The following is a 20140-nucleotide window of genomic DNA, read 5'->3' as shown; positions in this document are numbered from 1 at the left end:
AATTAGTTGTTAAAAGAAATGACTTTGAATTATTAGGATGAATATACATCTGACATTTGAATCTACAGCAGTTCTCTCCTTAATATGGACCGACCAACCGTGTTTTTCTAGCATTTTTGGTTTTTGTTTCAGTTTAGCAGATTTTTTTTAATTTACATTATCAGGAATGAGCTGCATGTATGAAGCATTAGAGATGTTAACGGTGAACTTTAAATTCCTCCATGGCCCAACCCCTCCCTATTTTTGAAATCTCCTCGAGCAGCGCCCCCCCCCCCCCCCCCCCCCCGAGATATCTGCGCTCCTCTAATTCTGCTCTCTTGACCATCCCTGATAATAACCGCTCAACCATTGGAGGCCGTGCTTTCTGTTGCCTAGGCTCTAATCTCTGGAATTCCCTCCCTAAACCTCTCTGCCTCTCTTTCCTCCTTTAAGACGCTCCTTAAAACCTACCTCTTTGACCAAGCTTTTGGTCACCTGCCCTAATTTCTCCTTATGTGGCTCAGTGTCAAATTTTTTGTCTCATAAGACTAATGTGAAGTGCCTTGGGACATTTTACTACATTAAAGTCGCTATATAAATACAAGTTGTTGTTGTTCTATTATGTTTCTGGATGAGCTAAATCCCAATGGTTCCTGTGAGGCTAAGCACCATCTCGATTTCAAAATTCTCATCCTTGTTTTCAAATCCCTCCGTGGCCTTGCCCCTCCCTATCTCTGTAGTCTCCTCCAGCTCCACAACCCCCCACCCCCGAGATGTCTGCGCTCCTCTAATTCTGCCCCCTTGAGCATCCCTGATTAGAATCGCTCAACCATTGGTGGCTGTGCCTTCAGCTGTCTGGGCCCCAAGCTCTGCAACTCCCTGCCCAAACCTCACTGTCTCTCGGCCTCTCTTTCCTCCTTCGAGACGCTCTTTAAAACCTACCTCTTTGACCAAGCTTTTGGTCATCTGCCCTAATTTCTACTTTGTGGCTCGGTGTCAACTTTCTTTTTGTCTTATATTACTCCTGTGAAACGTTTTACTACGTTAAAGGCGCTATATAAATACAAGTTGTTGTTCTATGTTGGCGAGGTAAATCCCAACGATTCCTGTGAGGGGCGCCAGGACTCCACAAATCCGGGCCGGAACCTTTATTCCGGATGGAGGCGGGGGGAGGGTTTTGGAGGCGCGGCTTCCGGTGTTACACGTTCAGGGTCCGGGTGCTGAAGCTGCGGCCTCCCGTGGTGCGAGCCATGGCCCGCAAGAAGAAGGTCCGCGCCATCGCAGCCATGGCCCGCAAGGTGCGCGAATACTGGGCGCTGAAGCGGCGGCCGCGGGACAGCGAGCGCTTCGCCCTGGACTACGCCACCATGAGCCGGCCCTACAGCGGCAAGAAGCTGCCGGCCCTGGCCCACCGCGACATCCGCGCCGAGAGCCGCCTCTTCCAGCTGCTCAACCGCCTGCCGCTCTTCGGCATCGGCCGCCTGCTCACCAAGAAGTCCTGGCTCCTGGCCTACGACCAGCCCTGCTACTGGGCCGTCAGCAAGGTCAAAGTGGATTACACGGCCCAGGTCAGCCCGCCATCCATCTGTCCAGCCCCCCGGCCTCAGTTCACCAGCAGAGCCCCAGGAGGAGCCTTCAAAACCACCAGCTGCACCTGGGGCCTTCTCCAAACTGATTTTGCCCACTGCCGTGAGATCCACCTCCTGCTTGACCCTGTGCTCATTAAACTGCTGGCCGCCCAGCTTCCCTTAGCCAATGTTGTAAATGGTTCCCTCTCCTCCGGTACTGTCCCTCTCCCTTTCAAAACGGCTATCAGCACCCCGCCTCTTCAAAAAACAAAATCCATCCGTGACACCCCCCCTCGGTCCTTGTAAACTACTGCCCCATCTTTAACCTCCCTTTGCTCGCCAAAGCCCTCGAATATGTGGGTTGCCACCTCCCGCCGTCTCCCAAATCCAGGGGCAGAGGGTTGGGTCAAAGTCCGAGTTGTTTACTTCGCTGATGATGGAAAACTTTCACTCGCCCAGATCCAACTCTGACCACATCCAGCACCATCCATCTGCTCCTGCTCTCCTCTGTCAAAACTGCTCACTGCTCCCAAGATCATCCTGGAAATCAAAAATAACCCCCTGGCTGCTTTTATTCACTATCGGCCTCGTTCTCAAACCCCTCTCCCCCTCCACCATCACTTCCCAACAATGTGCAAGGAGCTCATGGACTTTTTAATCACTAACATTGAGACCATCTGTTCAGCTACCTGTTGTTTCCCCTCCCTTCCCCTAGCTGCCCAGCCTGAACCTGCATCTTTCTCTAGTTTAACTTCTATCTCTTCTCATGCCTTCTCAAACTGATTTTGTCCATTCTGTGAGATCACCTCCCGTTTGACCCTATTATTAAACTGCTGGTTGCCCAACTTCCCTTCCTGTGCTAGCTAATATTGTAAATGGTTCCCACTCCTTCAGTACTGTCCCTATCCCTTTCAAATCTGCTATCATCACCCGGCTCCTCAAAAAGCCCACCCGTGATCCCCCCTTGTAAACTATAGTCCCATCTTCAACCTCCCATTCCTCTCCATAGTCCTCGAATATGCTGTTGCCTCCCAAATCTGTGCCCATCTTTCCTGGGTCTCCATGTTTGAACCCCTCTAATCAGGTTTCTGCCCCTGCCACAGTGTGGAAACAGCCCTAATCAAAGTCCAAATTACATCCTATGTGACTATGACCATGGAACACTAACCCTCCTCATCCTTCTCTGCAGCCATTAACATGATTGACAACACCATCCTCCTCTGTTGTCCAGCTGAATGGGACTCTCTTTGCCTGGTTCCACTCATGCCTATCCAATTGTAACTGCAGAATCTCCTGCAATGGCTTCTCTTCCCACCTCTCGAGTTCCCCAAGGATCTATCCTTGGTCCCCTGCTATTTCTCATCTACATGCTGCCCCTTGGTGACAACATCTTGTGAACAGTCTGGTTCTTGTGGTAATTTCTTATCAGTGTCTTTTTTTGAGCCTGAGCTAAGCTTCTGACCCCATATCCTTCCCATCACAAAGACTGCCTACTTCTACCTGTGTAATATCGACTGTCTCCACCCCTGCCTCAGCTTATCTGATGCTGAAACCCTCATCCTGCCTTTTGTTGCATCCAGGTGTGACTATTCCAGTGCTCTCCTGTCCAGCCTCTGTAAACTTGAGCTCATCCAAAACTCTTCTACCTGTATCCTAACTCGCACCAAGTCCTCTTCACCTATCGTCCCTGTGCTCGCTGACCTACATTGGTTCCCGGTCCACACATACCTTGATTTAAAAATTCTCAACCTCATGTTCAAATCCCAATGTGGCCTCGACCCCCAGCCCCCCACACCTTTCGTAGCCATAGAACCCTCCCAGAATGGTGCATTCCTCAACTCTGGTCTTTGCAACATTCACTCCCTTTACCCAACCGTTGGCAGCCATGCCTTTAGCCATCAAAACCTAAGCTCTGGAACTCTGTCCCAAAACCTCTCTACCTCCATTTAAAGAAAGAAAGACTTGGATTTATATAGCGCCTTTCATGAGCACCGGTTGTCTCGAGGCGCTTTACAGCCAATGAAGTAAAACCCAACCCACCTCTTGGATCGCCTTTTGGTCGCCTGTCCTGATATCTCCTCCTTGCTCGGTGTCAATGTTTGTCTGATTATGATCCTGTGAAGCACCTTGGGATGTTTTCCTACATTAGAGGTGTTATGTAAATACAAGTTGTTGTTGTCGCTACATCAGTCACAGGAGTTTAGAAATCTTACAGGCTGTCCTACCTTGCAGCTTGTGCTTTTAAGGTGACTGGGTGTTTCTATTTTGGAATGTTAGCTTTCCCATTCAATTAAAGATGTCATAATCATCGCATGAGGCAATGGTCGGGCAGTGGTAAGAATTTTGTGACTCAATTAAATTTGTATCACAGTTGTAAATCCTTCTGAACAAAGCCAATTGTGCAAAGGTGGAGAGGGTTAAGAACATAGGAATGTGCAGGAGCATGAAAAACAACAACAACTTGCATTTATATAGTGCCTTTAATATAGTAAACCATCTCAAGGCGCTTCACAGGAGCTTTACCAAACAAAATTTGACACCGAGACACGTAGAGAGATATTAGGACAGATGACCAAAAGCTTGGTCAATGAGATTGGTGAAAGACCATTGTCCCTCTGACCAGTCTTAAAGTTAGCAGTGGTCTGACTAAGTGCACCCAAATGGACATGCAGCTTAAAATTGCGATATAAAATTAATGTCCTATTGAGGCAGAAATTCCTAGTTTGTTGTACACTGACTTTAGCAGCGGAGCCATCAGGCAGCTCCAATACAAGTTATTTTAATTGGGTGCACACGCGGACTGTAGAGCACTGACTAGTAATTACAGATCTAATTTTTGCTGTAATGTGTGCAAGGTACTTTATACCCCCTGGATGTTTACAATATCTCCTGTAGTAACCACGTTCCTGTAGGAATAATATAATTATACACCATTCCTAAATAGAGCAAACTTGTCTTGGCTTGTCCCATCATTGATGTTGCATAATTGCAATTAGCACCAACCTTGTTTGTGAAGTGCACACACACATGCGATGCCAAGCAAGGTGCATATGAGAAATCGAAGTCAACTGCAAAATGAAAAAATATTTTAGGTCAAGAATTTGATATGGATGAGCTGCCTTGTTCAAGGTGCTCTTCTGAAGTGTACGTTTCAATAGTGCAATTATCTAATGGTGCAAACATATATTTATATTTGGAAAAATGTGATTTGGGAAAATGTATTAATTAACCCCAACTATTGGATTGGGAACATGCTTAATTCTGTAAGTTTCACACTTGCAGAGCCTGACTGTTGACCTTGAGGCTAAATTTAACAATCCTGCGTAGTCAGTGGGTCAGAGAATCACCACCTGTCTCCCACCAGTCTCTATCTCTGCTAGGAGTATCGGATTGGTGAATTTATTGTGGTGTGTTTATTGGCAGTGGTTTCTGTGCAGGGGACCCTGCATATATTGATTCCCTGTCTCTGGTTATGAAAAGTTCCTTCACAGGAAAACGTTTTTTTTTACAATAACTTCAACAACTATTGAGAGAGAGTGTACAGCAACAGAAATAACATACTAGGAAGTTAAATACACAATAGAATACAGAATTGTCAAGACATTAAGTTCACTGTGTGCAGTTTATCCATTCCCAATGGACAGACATATCATCATAGGTAGTCCCTCGAAATCGAGGAAGACTTGCTTCCACTCTGACAGTTAGCTCTTAGGTGACTGAACAGTCCAATACGGGAATTACAGTCTCTGTCACAGGTGGGACAGACAGACAGTCGTCGAAGGAAAGGGTGGGTGGGGCGTCTGGTTTTCCGCACGCTCCTTCCACTGCCTGCGCTTGCTTTCTGCATGCTCTCGACGACGGGACTCGACACCTGATACCCTCATGATCACAATTTGGAAACCTATGGTTTAAAGGTTTATTATGCAGTCATATTTGTTTCAGTAAATAGTTAGTAGAGATCGAGTCTGCACACACCAGTCCTGCTGATATGGAGTGGACACTGCAGGGAGGGAAGTTGTCCCCAAAGTGTTTTCTACTCTGAAGTGGAAGTAAAACACTATATATATTTGTGAAATAAACTCTTTTTAAAAATGCGCTGGAGAGCATTCTATTCCCCATTCTATATTTGGAGTGACCCTATTTAGGAAAAATGACCGAAGGTCACTGTTGTACGTTAAAATAAAAGCAAAGTAGTGCGCATTCTGGAAATATGAAATAAAGACAGAAAATGCTGGAAATACTCAGCAGGTCAGCAGTATCTGTGGAGAAATAGCGTTAACGTTTCAGGTCCATGACCTTTCCATCAGAACATTAATTGGATCTCGGGGATTCCAATGTCGGTGAGGCCCGCACAATGAAGTTCTGCTGAAAACCAAATTACAAATCTTAAGGCTTTTAGCTTACATTTTTCATATTTCATGCGTGGGATCATAGAGGACAAACATTGTGCTGAATAAGATCGCTGAGAATCCTCCCCAAGGCTTTGTCTAATATTGAGCTTGGAAGGGATACGCGATGGTACATAATATTACACTCCATTTCCTGTCAAATCTAGTTTTCGTCAGCACATTTTCCTGTGTCTCCAATTGTCACTAGCATCCTCTTTAAGTGGTCATTCAAAATGTTGTAATAGTAAAGAATAAAAGCTCCTGCTGTTCCTGTAATGAAGCTGTTTTTCTGCCTACAGGATATGGACCATGGAAAAGCATGGGGAGTGCTAACATTCAGAGGTAAAGCTTCACCGTGCTTTTTAACAGCTACTTAACTCTACAGAGGAATGGTAGTGGACCTGTTGGGACTTGGGTTTGTCTTGGTGATATCGTATGTAAGCATGTGAAAAGGGGAGTGTGTGGAGGGGAATGAGGGAGGGCGCGTGTGGAGGGGAATGAGGGAGGGCGCGTGTGGAGGGGAATGAGGGAGGGTGTGGAGGAGAATGAGGGAGGGTGTGGAGAGGAATGAGGGAGGGCGCGAGTGGAGGGGAATGAGGGAACGTGTGGAGGGAATGAGAGAGGGTGCGAGTGGAGGGGAACGAGGGAGAGCGCGAGTGGAGGGGAACGAGGGAGGGCGCGAGTGGAGGGGAATGTGAGTGGAGGGGATTGAGTGAGAGCACGTGTGGAGGGAATGAGGGTGCAAAGGGAAGGATAGAGCTTGCGTGGGGGGGGGGGGGAATGAGGCAAGGCGTTTGTGGAGGAGAAGGAGAGCGCATGTGTGTGAAGGGGAGAGGCGAGAACGTGTGGGGAAGGGAATCGAGGCTGTGAGAGCTGGGGATTGATACCGTGAGAGGGCTGGGTTTGAGACTGTGTGTGGAGGGGAGGGAGTCCACGTGGGAATCTCTGAAATGAAGAAAAGGAACATTTGGCAGATCACCTTGTGATTCTGGTGGCCAGTTTAAGAAAAGTATTCGCCTGAAATCTGGTCATTGGTGTCTTGGGTGGAAGTGTTTTATGTGATGAAGAGACCTAAAGAGAGGCAGAGAAACAAAATATTTCTTAAAAGGGGGGTGTGGGGGGGGGAGTGGCGGGAAGCATGAAGAATGAGATTAAGCTATTGTACTCTGTAATATTGCAGACATTGAGTTTGATTCTTTAGTTTGCATTACTGAACCTCCAAGATTCTTGTGTTTTGTCAAGTAAATTATTTTCCTTGTTCTCTTGCACGTAGGAAAGACTGAAGATACAGTTAAAGAAATAGATAAAGTCATGTATCATGATTGGCGTTTGGTACCAAAACATGAAGAAGCAGCTTTCACAAGCTTCACGCCTGTTCCTGAGACGACTATCCGCTATGTCCCTTATCCTCCTTTGCTTCGTGCCATGATACTGGCTCAGCGACAGAAAGAGGGAAAACCTATAGGAGAGGAGCCCATGATTGATCTAGAAAGAAATCGCCACTTTCCAAAGGACTACTTTAAAAACCTGGACTTGAAGAAACAGGCAGAGGGCACCCCAGTGTAATAAGAATCTGCATTACTCATAGCTACTGATGGACTAAAGTGTTACTGTTCCCAGCAATTTCTGTCGTGCTAGTCATGTATAATAAAATCCGTTTTTTTGTACTAAGCTGTAAATTCTCAGTCGAACGCACAGCACTGATGGGCAGGAAAAGACCAGCTGGTCCATCAAGCCTGCTCAACACACCATGGGGGCTGGAGAATCGGGACTAGACCCTTCCATCCTCTTTCTCCTCCAACCCCTCATGCCACAGCCATGTAATCTCCTGGGAGGGCCAATAAGGGATAATAAAAAAAATCTAGATAATTTGTCTCTGATCCCCTCAGCAATATTTCCTGTAATCTCTGCCTGTTTCTTTTAATGCGCAGTCCCTTTAAATTGCTGCACATGCGCGGCATTTACAATGTAAAAGCCAGTGAGTATCCTGCGTGGCTGCAGTTTAGCAAGAACATTGCACCTCAGGCAATCAAAACTAGTCTAGGCGATCACATGGTCGAAAATGACACCTATATGATGTGATTTTTACCCCAGTCAAACAACGGCCCAGCTTTCTCTTGAATGCATTAAGAAACATTCACTTACCCCAAGAAAACTTGCACCTTTTTGTGTTCTTGATGCGGCAGGATGGCCTGGTGCCCTTGGATTAAGGTGATAGCAGTGTGCATTGTTATGGCTATGCTTTGTTATTTTAATACTATCGAGAACTATTTTGACTTAAATTGAAAATGCGTCGGCGTTTTAAGTGTTGATAATTTGGCTCAGTGTCAGATTTACAGTTATAGCTGAAAACTATAAAGTGAATCTTATTAAAAAAAAGGAAGACTTGCATTTATATAGCGACTTGCATTTGTACAGCGCCTTTCACAACCTCAGGATGTCCCAAAGCACTTTACAGCCAATGAATTACTTTTTGAAGTGTGGTCATTAAGCACCATTACTTGAAAATGATGCGGCAGTCTCTGGTTCGATTTATTCAACTAAACTCTGACCTTAATGGAGTAGAACTCTGGGAAGTTCTCACGATCTTCCCATCGTAACGGTGGAAATCCTGAAGAATCAGCACAAATGGCCATTTACATTGTTTCCCTGCTGATCTCCACTGAAGTTACAATGGGAGCTCGGGAGAACAGTCATGGACATTCTACCCCAGTGTCTTCCCTCGCCCCGGTACTCTGATGTTACAACTTATAACCATTGGCCCGTCAGAAATCCACTATAATGAACACAGCATTCCTACACCTCGGGTAGTATTTGAGTCCGTTTCTTTCTACACTATAAATCTTCCTATGCCTACTCAATAATCGGATACTAATGGTTAGAAATCGGGATAGAATTTCCATGGGGATTACCCAATTTGACCTATTAACGGGGTTGACCTATAAGTGATGCAAGAAAAATGAATTGTGCAATTTTGATTTTGTTTCACTTTGTTAGCTATGGCTCAGTGGGTAGCACTCTCGCCTCTGAGTCAGAAGGTTGAGTTCAAGTCTTACTCCAGTAAATTGAGCACAAAAAGCTAGGCTGACACTCCAGTGCAGTACTGAGGGAGCCTCTGCTGCACTGTCAGTGGTGCTACCTTTTGGATAAGAATTTAAACAGGGACCCTGTCTGCTCTCTTCGGTGAATGTAAAAGATCCCATGGCACCATTTCGAAGAAGAGCAGGGGAGTTGTCCCGGGTGTCCTGGCCAATATTTATCCCTCAACATCACATAAAAAACATTATCTGGTCATTATCACATTGCTGTTTGGGGGACCTTGCTATGTGCCAATTAGCTGCCACGTTTCCTATATTACAACAATGATTACACTTCAAAAGTACTTCATTAGCCGTAAAGCAATTTGGGAAGTCCTGAGGTTGTGAAAGGTGCTATATAAATGCAAGTCTGTATGTGTATCATATGAAACTATTTAAATTGAGGCAGAACTGACACTAGATGGAGCTGTTGCTCTTCTAAGTTCCCAATAGCTGGACCCTTAGACTGGAGCTTGTCTTGTGTACAAAGGTGTACGGTACAACACATTTGTATATCGATATTGAGAGCTCCTATAAATGTATGCATGAAACTGTACCACCTGGCTCTCTCACAAATGGTAATGGAAATATGGAACTCTCTTTCCCCCAAAACGTTTTTGAGGCTGGTTCAATTACAAATTTCATAGCAGAGATTGATAGATTTTTGATAGGCAAGGGTTTTAAGGGTTATGGAACCAAGGCGGGTAAATGGAGTTAAGATGCAGATCAGCCATGATCTCATTGAATGGCGGAACCAGCTCGCAAGTCTAAATGGCCTACTCCCGTTCCCATGAAATACTGCAAAATTCTCCATTAATATTTGGAAAGCAGCTACGAGAGATAGTTGTCAGACTACAATGGGGGAGAATTTCCATTGGGTTCCATTGCCATATCTTCGGTGGAAACTCTGGAGAAATGACGCAAATGGGCGTAAATCGGGAGGACCCCTGCCTAAACTGCAGGCTAAGTTAATTATCACATGTCAAAGATGTACAATTTTGAAATAGCCAGCAGTCTGACAAAGTAAACCAGAAATGTTAAGCTACTTTTCCTTTTTACAGATGAGGGGGTTGACTTATGAGGATGGGTTGAGTAGAACATACATAAGAACATAAGAAATAGGAGCAGGAGTAGGCCATATGGCCCCTCGAGCCTGCTCCGCCATTCAATAAGATCATGGTTGATCTGTATGGGCCAGTAGGTTGAGCCTATACACATTGCAGTTCAGAAGAATGAGAGGTGATCTTATTGAAACTTGTAAGATAATGAGGGGGCTCGACAAGGTGGATGCAGAGAGGATATTTCCACTCATAGGGGAAACTAAAACTAGGATTGCTGGCTTCCCAAAGGTGCAGAACTGCATTGATTGTAGCCACATCACCTTGCAAGCACCTTTGAAGGTTTCCGAGATGTACAGGAACAGAAAAGGCACTTTTGGGAAGCCAGCAATCCTGGAGAAGCGCACAGCCCTGCCATGGATTGCTTGGCCAGTCATGGGGAACCTTATGAAGTCATTCCTCTGTGCATACAGTGCAGCTGTCACCTGGCGAATGCAGACATATGTTGCATGTTGAGAGATGGCACACACATCCCCAGTTGTAGCTTGAAATGAGCTGGTGGCACAGAATGAAAGTGCAGCTGTAACCTTCACTTCAACTGACAAAGCAGTCCTCCTGATGCTTGTAGGTTGCAGTGCTCCATTAATGTGCAGCTCGTGTGTGACGACATGCATCGTATCATATCAGACAATGCAAGATACCCTGGGAGCACCCATGATGTGTTCATATGTGACAGCGTTATATCTGCCATGTTTGAGCAGCAGCCAGAGGAGCAGAGCTGGCTATTGGGAGGCAAAGGGTACGGCCTCGCCACCTGGTTCATGATGCCCCTACGCGTAACCCGGACAGAAGCTGACTGTGAATCCAACATGTTGCACATTGCAATGCGCAGCACTATAGAGAGGACTATTGGCATCTTGAAACAGTGTTTCCGATGCCTGGACCATTCTGGAGGCTACTTGCTATACTCCACTGAGATTGTCGGTCAGTTCACTGTTGTGTGCTGCATGCTCCATAACTTAGCCATCAAGAGGTAGCAGCACCTGGTAGTGGAAGATCCACTTGAGGTGAGAGTGGCTGATGATAATGATGCAGAAGATGCAGATAACGAGCAGGAGGAGAATGAGGAAGCCATGCAAGTGCCTGAGGCCGGAGCACGAGGGCAGAGGAGGGCGGGCCATCGTACCTCTTTAATGATTGCTCGATCCTTGCACAAGCAGCTCATTCATGAACGCTCTACTGCTGCCTGAGGGCTCAGCGACAACTATTCCACATGGATCATGTTTACTGTTTGGGGCTGTTTCGTAATGTGTTATGTTAATGGAACAAATGATGGAAATTATTCTTGTTTACTTCAAAATTTGTTTTAATAATCGAACAAATAATGGGAATGATTCTTCTTGAGTTCCAAAGGTTGTGTTAAGTATGGAACAAATAATGGAAATTATTCCGTTTTAATGGAATAAATATTTTATTCAAAAGTTTAACAAACTGTTCTTTTGTACTTAACTTTAATATAATTATTCTTGTATCAAACTTTACTTTAAGATCACTCTTTAAGATCACTTACAAACTTTTAAACTTGTAAATTTACATAACTGAGAAAAAACTTTACATTTGAGAACAGTTACAACAATAATAATAACAACAACAGCAAAGAAAGGCTGCACCCATCTCTCTTCCACTTTATTCTAAGACCACCCGCTGCACTTGGTCTTGGACATGCCACCAGCTCTGCCCACAGGCGGTGGCACAGGGTTTCTGGGTTTGGTACCAAGCTTATTCTTTCTAAGATCTCGGGTATTGCACACCTCTTGAGGATGGGGGCTGTTGGCATCAGGCAGCAAGTTGGAGGGCCCGGCTTTGGGCTCTTCAGAGGCTGGTGTGGGGATTGGAGTGGGAGTGGCAGTTGATTCTGTCGATGGGCGCGGGGTCTGGGCGTCTCCCTTATTGCAGAAGCTAACTCCAACATGCCGTCCCTCATGAATCCTGACAGTGTCTCAACAACCTGCAATATTCTCTCCCTCATGTTGAGCAAAACTGTCAACTACCTGCAGCATTCCCTCCATCATGGTCAGTGACAGTGTTTGCACTATCTCTGACATTCCTTTACTCATGGTCACTATTCCCTCACTGATGGTCCCGGACATCGTTGCCATTTCTCGTGTCATTGCTGTTACTTCTCCCGATAGTCCTGCTATCTCATCATTCACCCCACTGATGGCGCCTGGGGTGATCGGGTAAGGTCAATGCTCTCTGCACTCAATGACATCATCTGAACCACATCTGTTAGATCCTGCACCTCAGGAGAGCGCAGTCAAGCTCTCCTTCAAGCTCTCCTTCCCCTCCTCTCCACGGGTGTGGCTCGCACCCCACCACTGGGATCCGCAGCCTGGGATGGTGGGGCCCTGGGTGTGCCTCGCTGCACCCCACCACTGGGACCTGCAACCATGGAATGTCCCACCACCACTACAACCAATGAGCGGCACCACCTCCTCCAAAGTCAATACAACAGTGGAGGCTTCATCCAGCTTCATCCTCTCCCCCTCCCTCTCACCCACATGTTCTTGGTTTGGAGGGTTGGATTCGAACATGTTATCCTGTTCAGGCTGGTCCTCGTCTGAATTTTCTTCTAAATTGTCAGCGTCGACCTCAAGTTCTGCAAAATATAACAGAACAGACAAATGGTTAGCAGCAGAGGAGGGGGCAGGGTGGGTGGCATGTGTAGGCTCACACAGCGCAGGCAGCAGGCTGATTTGAAGGACCACAATGAATGATAGCACATTGCATCAGCTGAAGCATAGCTGATGGAGACATCCTCAGGAACCGAAGTATAGCTAGCCCGCGCTGTATATGACATTTAACAAAGCCAGACTGGAATTTGCAGGACTTACCCTCTTCCTTGAGTGTGGGGCCAGCTTGTGCCGTTGTGGTTGCTTTTCTCCAGGCAGGACAAAGCAGTGACCCTCTCTTCCAAGGGTCAGTGGCCGCAGATTTTCCGGGCCTCCTCCTGTTCGGGTTCTTTCTCGTTTGTTGTGTGCCACCTTTCTCTGCAAAGATAAAAACATAACTTTTTAGAGATGGTGTCTTTCTGCTAGGTGGGACATATACAGCTGGTCACATTTACAATTGCAATTGCATTGAATAAATTAAAATATTACTTACACGAACCACTTGACTAAGGTCCTGCCACTTCGTTTTGCACTGGCCTCCAGATCCCGGGATGATCTCCATTGCGCAGTAATCTTCTGCAACTTGGTTCCAGCGTTTCTTCATTTCTTTGGGTGGAACTTATGTGACCTCTGCTGGCGTCCAGCTCGTGTCATCTGGCCTCAATCACAGTAACTAGTGCCTCCACTTCATCCTGCAAGAATTTTTTGGTCCTTGCACCGCGTTGCATCTTGTAATGCTGCAGCTCCGTATTTTCCAATGCTCTCATACAGCACTCAACGTTCTCACACACACAACTGGCTCTTTAAAAATGGCCGATTGCCAACTCAAAGCTGTTCTGTGCATGTGCGTCCATTGCAACGACATCAGAAACGTAACTTTTTCCCCCCACATACGCAGAAGGTGCGGCTTCGTTTTTTGGCGCAGACAGCAGGCTCCACCCCCCCCCCCCTCCCCCCCCCCCTCCCCTGCCCCCCCGAGGCGACTGGACACACTGCGTGGCACCAAATTCAAATTATACATCGGGGAAACCTTGGCAAATTATTTTCGGTGCATTTCTGGCCTAGAAAAGCTGGCATAACTCTGCCAATATGCCAGAAAATGGACTCGGGGAAAATGGAGCCCTATGATAGTAAATAGAAGAGTGAGGAACCCAAATCATCAAGAGGTTAGATAGGCAAATAAAAAAAGTTGGAGAGCGTGCTTCCAGACATGGTGCTTATGTTGATGTATTTACCCTCACCCTGTGTTGATCCGTTTTGTCCTCCTGTGCAATGGTTTAGGTGGGGAAGAGGCGCTCATGTATCAGCTGCCAGAAGGGTGCAGGTCCAAACTGCCTGGTGCCTCCCCTGTTACAGGCATCACTCATTCTGCTTACATGTGCTCCACTGATGTTTCATCCATTCTTGTCATGGGAAGAGCTGCACTCTGCCACAGTAAGGAGATATGCCTATTGCAGTTCACAGTGAGAGTTGGCAGTAGTCTGCATACTGGGGTGGGGCAAATGGATACTTGAGGCATAATTTTAACCTAACCCGTTCAAATCAGCTGCCCATTTTACTCCCCTCCTGATTGTACTCTTCAATGAAGTCAATGGAAAGTGATATCGGGCAGGGTGTAAACCGGGCATCCTTTGCAGTCACTGAGCAGGCCTGCAGTTATTGGAACTGGGCCTGCAGAGATTTTCAGGCCCTTCTACTTGCATCCTCTTCCAGGAATTTTACTGGTTCATATAGTACTTCAATGTCACCAAAGATATTTTTATTTTCCGGCCTCCATCCCAAAATATCTTGCTTGCTCGCTACCTCTCTGAAGAGAATGGATCAAATTTTATGAGGCCCCATGTTCCAGGTCCTTGCACAAGAAGGCGGATTATTGGCAAATCATGGTGAGTTGCCTGTAATTTTGTATCCATTCATTTTGTGAGAAAGAAGAATAATGCAAGAATCATCATCATAGGCAGTCCCTCGAAATCGAGGAAGACTTGCTTCCACTTTAAAAGTGAGTTCTCAGGTGACTGTACAGTCCAATACGGGAATCACAGTCTCTCTCACAGGTGGGACAGACAGTGGTTGAAGGAAAGGGTGTGTGGGAAGTCTGGTTTGCCGCATGCGCCTTCCGCTGCCTGCGCTTGATTTCTGCATGCTCTCGGCGACGAGACTAGAGGTGCTCAGCACCCTCCCGGATGCTCTTCCTCCACTTAGGGCGGTCTTTGGCCAGGGGCTCCCAGGTGTCGGTGGGGATGTTGCACTTTATCAAGGAGGCTTTGAGGGTGTCCTTGAAGTGTTTCCTCTGCCCACCTGGGGATTGCCTGCCGTGTAGGAGTTCCGAGTAGAGCGCTTGTTTTGGGAGTCTTGTGTCGGGCATGCGGACTATGTTTCCCACCCAACGGATCTGGTTGAGTGTGGTCAGTGCTTCGATGCTGGGGATATTGGACTGATCGAGAACACTGATCTTGATGCGTTTATTCTCCCAGGCAATTTGCAGGATCTTGCGGAGACATCGTTGGTGGTATTTCGCCCGCGATTTGCGGTGCCTACTGTATATGGTCCACATCTCTGAGCCATACAGGAGGGCGGGTATCACTACAGCCCTGTAGACCATAAGCTTGGTGCCAGATTTGAGGGCCTGATCTTTGAGCACTCTCTTCCTCAGGCGACCGAAGGCTGTGCTGGCGCACTGGAGGCGGTGTTGGGCCTCGTCGTCGATGTCTGCCCTTGCTGATAATAGCCTCCCGAGGTTTGGAAAGTGGTCCACATTGTCCAAGGCCGCGCCGTGGATTTTGATGACTGGGGGGCAGTGCTGTGTAATGCTTGCGTCTGCACACATTCAGAGGCTGAACTCCAAGCCATCGTCAACAGCTTCACCGTGGCGTATGAAAACATGGGCCTTACACTAAACATCTGTATGACAAAAGTTCCTCCACCAACCTGACCCCGCCACACAGCACTGCTCCCCAGTCATCAAATGCAAGGATATATATACACTAAATGACAAACCTTTAATAGGAGTAGAAGAGCAGAAATCCTTAGGTGTTCAAATACCCAAGTATTTAAAAGGGGGAAGACAAAATCATAAAGCTGTATGAAAAAGCATATGGGATCCTTGGTTTTATAAATAGGTGTATAAAATGCCAACACAAAAAAGTAATGCCAAATTAATACAAATCATTGGTTAGGCTCTAGTTAGAATATTGAGTCCATTTTTCGGTGACTTATTTTAGGAATGACATCAAGGCCTTGGAAAGGGAGTGGACCAGATTCACGAAGAACGTTCCATGGGTCAGAAGATTTAGTGATGAGGGAAGACCGGAGAAACTGGGGCTCATTTCATTAGAACAGCAAAGGTTAAAAGGAGAGTTGAAAGAGGTGTTTGAGATTATGAAAGGTTTCAGCAAGGTAAGTTGCTAAAAACTATTTCCATTACCAGTGAGTCCATAAGTAAAGGGCAAACATTTCAGATCGTCACCAGAAGAATGAAGGGAGAGCTTTCGGAGAAATGTTTTTGTACACATGCAGAGAGGGGTTGTTAGGACATGGAACGCTGTTATCAGCAACAGTGATGGAAGCAAAGTCTATAATAGATTTGAAAAAGAAAAATGTATCTGGTAAAGGCAGCAGAATGGGATTAAGTGGAGAGCTCTTTCAGAAAGTTAGCATGAATATGATGGGCCAAATGGCATCCTGTGCTGTAAAAGTTTATAATTCTAATATCAATTGATGGAAATTTCTGGCAAAGCACCCTTGACTTTCCAATAAATTGCCCCTCTGTGAGGTCCTACTGATGGTGTAGGGCTTCAAAGTTCCGCCTCTAAATTCATGCTGGTGAACAGTTCGATGTGTACCAGCAGCCAATCACCATCTCTTATGGGTACAGTAGCATCGTGGTTATTTTACTGGAATGGTCACCCAGAGGCCTGGGCTAATGATCCGGAGACGTGAGTTCAAATCCCACCACGGCAGCTGGGGGAATTTAAATTCAGTTAATTAAATAAATCTGGAATAAAAACCTGCTATCAATAATGGTGACCATGAAACTACCGGATTATCATAAAAACCCATCTGGTTCACTAATGTTGTTAGGGAAGGAAATCTGCTATCCTTACCCAGTCTGGCCTATATGACTCCAGACTACGGCAATGTGGTTGACTCTTAACTGCTCGGAATTGGCCGAGCAAGCCACTCAGTTGTACAAAATGATGAGGAAAATCTTCACCACACGGAGTACAGCGGTTCAAGAAGGCGGCTCACCACCACCTACTCAAGGATAATTGAGGACGGGCAATAAATGCCGGTGATGCCCACCTCCCATGAAAGAATTAAAAAAAACAAGTAGCCAAATTCCATTTATGAGCCTCAACATTGAGTGATGGATTATTCAACTGTGGGAAGATCCCCACAACTGAGGTTGATCCTGCACTTTCAGCATTCACATTGATCATTGCATAGTGACTGGGTGAGATGGTTCGCCCAATTCTTGCCATTCCAAGTCCAGTTTTAGATCCCTCTCTCCTGCCCTGGCTGAGATCCGCTAACTCAGAACAGAACATTAAAAATTTAGTCCTCCGGAAGATTTTTTTTTTACACTGATACTATTTCCAAGTGTAACAGAGAAGAAAGAAAAGAATTGATTGCAATCTAACTACTGACCTCATTGCGCAAGGGACTGCAATCTTGATATTAACTGATTATATTACCAAATTAGCCCTTGGCTAAGCTCAATCTTGATATTCGTTGGTGGCATACTGATTAATTGACATATTCCTTTATCCAAGCTGAAATTCATTATTATAATCTAAATGAACAATCAGTCTTCATCTTTAAGTAAGATTGTTGACATCACCACGCATACTTTTGGTACATACTTTTCTCATTCTCAATGCTGCTCCTTTTTTTCCATAGCTGATATCACTTTCACAGTGGTGTTTTGTTAAAATGAAAGTTGCTGAGGGAAGCCCCCCACTTATTGACTCCACAAGTTGCCACTGAATGATGGCTGCGTTTTGCTTCACTGGCAAGTAATTGTATGAAAACTGGATCCTCTGAGGACATTCCTTTAAAGTAGCAGTGGATAGTTTAGCTTAACTCACTGTAGTAGGCAACTACTAAATGCTTATTTTTTCCAAATAAACACGAGTTCACAATCAATTTTCTGTACAATTTACGTTAAATGAATGGAAGTAATGAGCTAAGTTAATATTTTTTTGTATATTTTCTTATAATTATCAACTAATCACAACTTCTTAACTTACCTTGCCTTTTCCCCTAATCTTCAAACTTTATAGACCTGACCCTTCATCTAGCTGGGCCAACATCCCCAGCATTGAAGCACTGACCACACTCGATCAGCTCCACTGGGCAAGCCACATAGTTCGCGTGCCAAGCACGAGACTCCCAAAGCAAGCGCTCTACTCGGAACTCCTTCACGGCAAACGAGCCAAAGACGGGCAGCGGAAACGTTACAAGGACACCCTCAAAGCCTCCATGATAAAGTGCAACATCCCCACTGCTACTTGGGAGACTTAAGTGGAGCAAGTGCATCCAGGAGGGCGCTGAGCACCTCGAGTCTTGTCGCTGAGAGCGTGCAGAAATCAAGTGCACGCAGTGGAAAGAGCATGCGGCAAACCTGTCCCACCCACCCCTTCCATCAACGACTATCTGTCCCACCTGTGACAGAGACTGTGGTTCTCATATTGAACTGTTCAGCCACTTAGGAACTCATGCTAAGGGTGGAAGCAAGTCTTCCTCGATCCCGAGGGACTGCCTATGATGAAGATGAAGCCTGACCCTTCGTCTAGCTGTTTCATAGCCCCAGACTTTATCCTTGGTTTCTCCATTTATATCTCGCGCTATAGGCCCATTGCATCGGCTTCACCATTTAAAAAAAAAATAACCGTTTACCCTGCCCCAGAAATTGCGCAAAGTTTCTCTCCTGCAAAGTGTGAGACTGGCAGAAGTGCCAAAGGAACAGTATAACTGGCTGTAATCAGACACATGCTGTTTTTCTGGGTTTCCACTGGCTTCCTACCACGGTTATGGCGGGAGACAGGAGAACATGCAGGGAATTTCAGGCCCCATGTTCTAACGTTAGACTTCTAGTCCTGCATACGTCCTCAAATCTTCATTTAACAGTAGAAAAATATAGGAAGAGTCTTTATTACTGTGATGTTCCCATGTTAAACCTCATATGGAGTATTTGGGGTACTAAATATGAAATACTATAAATGTTTGAGAGCTAATATCACATCAAAATAACAAATAATAAATAAATAAATAACTCTTAAAGATTTATATATGGTTAAGAGCAAAGACAGCTATGAAAGTTTCTAAATAACCATAGAAACCATTTGATTAACAGGAATACGTGACTAAACTAATCATGCAACTTGAAATCAATTTTTTTTAAATAACATTATTCAGTTTCTATTGTTTAAACAGAAAAGTCTGCTGATATATTAGGAATTGATTGATTGGATGACTGTTATTTCCTCCTGTCCCTTTACTCTATAACAGTTGATTTATATATTTGGACTTTCAGAAGGCTTTCGACAAGGTCCCACACAAGAGATTAATGTGCAAAGTTAAAGCACATGGGATTGGGGGTAGTGACATGGATTGAGAACTGGTTGTCAGACAGGAAGCAAAGAGTAGGAGTAAATGGGGACTTTTCAGAATGGCAGGCGGTGACTAGTGGGGTACCACAAGGTTCTGTGTGGGGCCCCAGCTGTTTACATTGTACATTAATGATTTGGACGAGGGGATTAAATGTAGTATCTCCAAATTTGCGGATGACACTAAGTTGGGTGGCAGTGTGAGCTGCGAGGAGGATGCTATGAGGCTGCAGAGTGACTTGGATAGGTTAGGTGAGTAGGCAAATGCATGGCAGATGAAGTATAATGTGGATAAATGTGAGGTTATCCACTTTGGTGGTAAAAACAGAGAGACAGACTATTATCTGAATGGTGACAGATTAGGAAAAGGGGAGGTGCAACGAGACCTGGGTGTCATGGTACATCAGTCATTGAAGGTTGGCATGCAGGTACAGCAGGCGGTTAAGAAAGCAAATGGCATGTTGGCCTTCATAGCGAGGGGATTTGAGTACAGGGGCAGGGAGGTGTTGCTACAGTTGTACAGGGCCTTGGTGAGGCCACACCTGGAGTATTGTGTACAGTTTTGGTCTCCTAACTTGAGGAAGGACATTCTTGCTATTGAGGGAGTGCAGCGAATGTTCACCAGACTGATTATCGGGATGGCGGGACTGACATATCAAGAAAGACTGGATCAACTGGGCTTGTATTCACTGGAGTTCAGAAGAATGAGAGGGGATCTCATAGAAACTTTTAAAATTCTGACGGGTTTAGACAGGTTAGATGCAGGAAGAATGTTCCCAATGTTGGGGAA

The 20140-nt window shown here is 45.6% G+C and overlaps 2 protein-coding genes across 2 annotated transcripts in view; one reads left to right on the top strand and one right to left on the bottom strand.

Annotated features, from left to right (window-relative positions):
• Window positions 1–1074, bottom strand: part of pla2g10 (phospholipase A2 group X) — a 66215-nt gene extending 65141 nt beyond the window's left edge. Inside the window, exon 1 of the mRNA XM_070901207.1 lies at window positions 922–1074. The gene's annotated coding sequence lies outside the window, so the exon portion shown is untranslated. The remainder of the gene's footprint in view (window positions 1–921) is intronic.
• A 107-nt stretch (window positions 1075–1181) lies between these two features.
• Window positions 1182–7602, top strand: mrps34 (mitochondrial ribosomal protein S34). Its single transcript, XM_070901202.1, has 3 exons — window positions 1182–1547; window positions 6235–6277; window positions 7209–7602. Exons 1-3 carry the CDS (start codon window positions 1230–1232, stop codon window positions 7499–7501), a joined length of 654 nt encoding a protein of 217 aa, XP_070757303.1. The 5' UTR covers window positions 1182–1229; the 3' UTR covers window positions 7502–7602.
• The last annotated feature ends 12538 nt before the right edge of the window (window positions 7603–20140 follow it).

Source organism: Pristiophorus japonicus, chromosome 15, assembly GCF_044704955.1.
Source record: "Pristiophorus japonicus isolate sPriJap1 chromosome 15, sPriJap1.hap1, whole genome shotgun sequence".
In the NCBI taxonomy this organism is placed as follows: domain Eukaryota; kingdom Metazoa; phylum Chordata; class Chondrichthyes; family Pristiophoridae; genus Pristiophorus; species Pristiophorus japonicus.
This window is presented reverse-complemented; position numbering and strand designations above follow the sequence as displayed.

Excerpts from the sequence above, each read along its gene's own strand:
- mrps34 (XM_070901202.1), top strand. The coding sequence starts at position 1,230 with ATGGCCCGCAAGAAGAAGGTCCGCGCCATCGCAGCCATGGCCCGCAAG. Across the intron at positions 1,548-6,234 it reads AAGTGGATTACACGGCCCAG|GATATGGACCATGGAAAAGC; the intron begins GTCAGCCCGCCA and ends TTCTGCCTACAG. Across the intron at positions 6,278-7,208 it reads GGGAGTGCTAACATTCAGAG|GAAAGACTGAAGATACAGTT; the intron begins GTAAAGCTTCAC and ends TCTTGCACGTAG.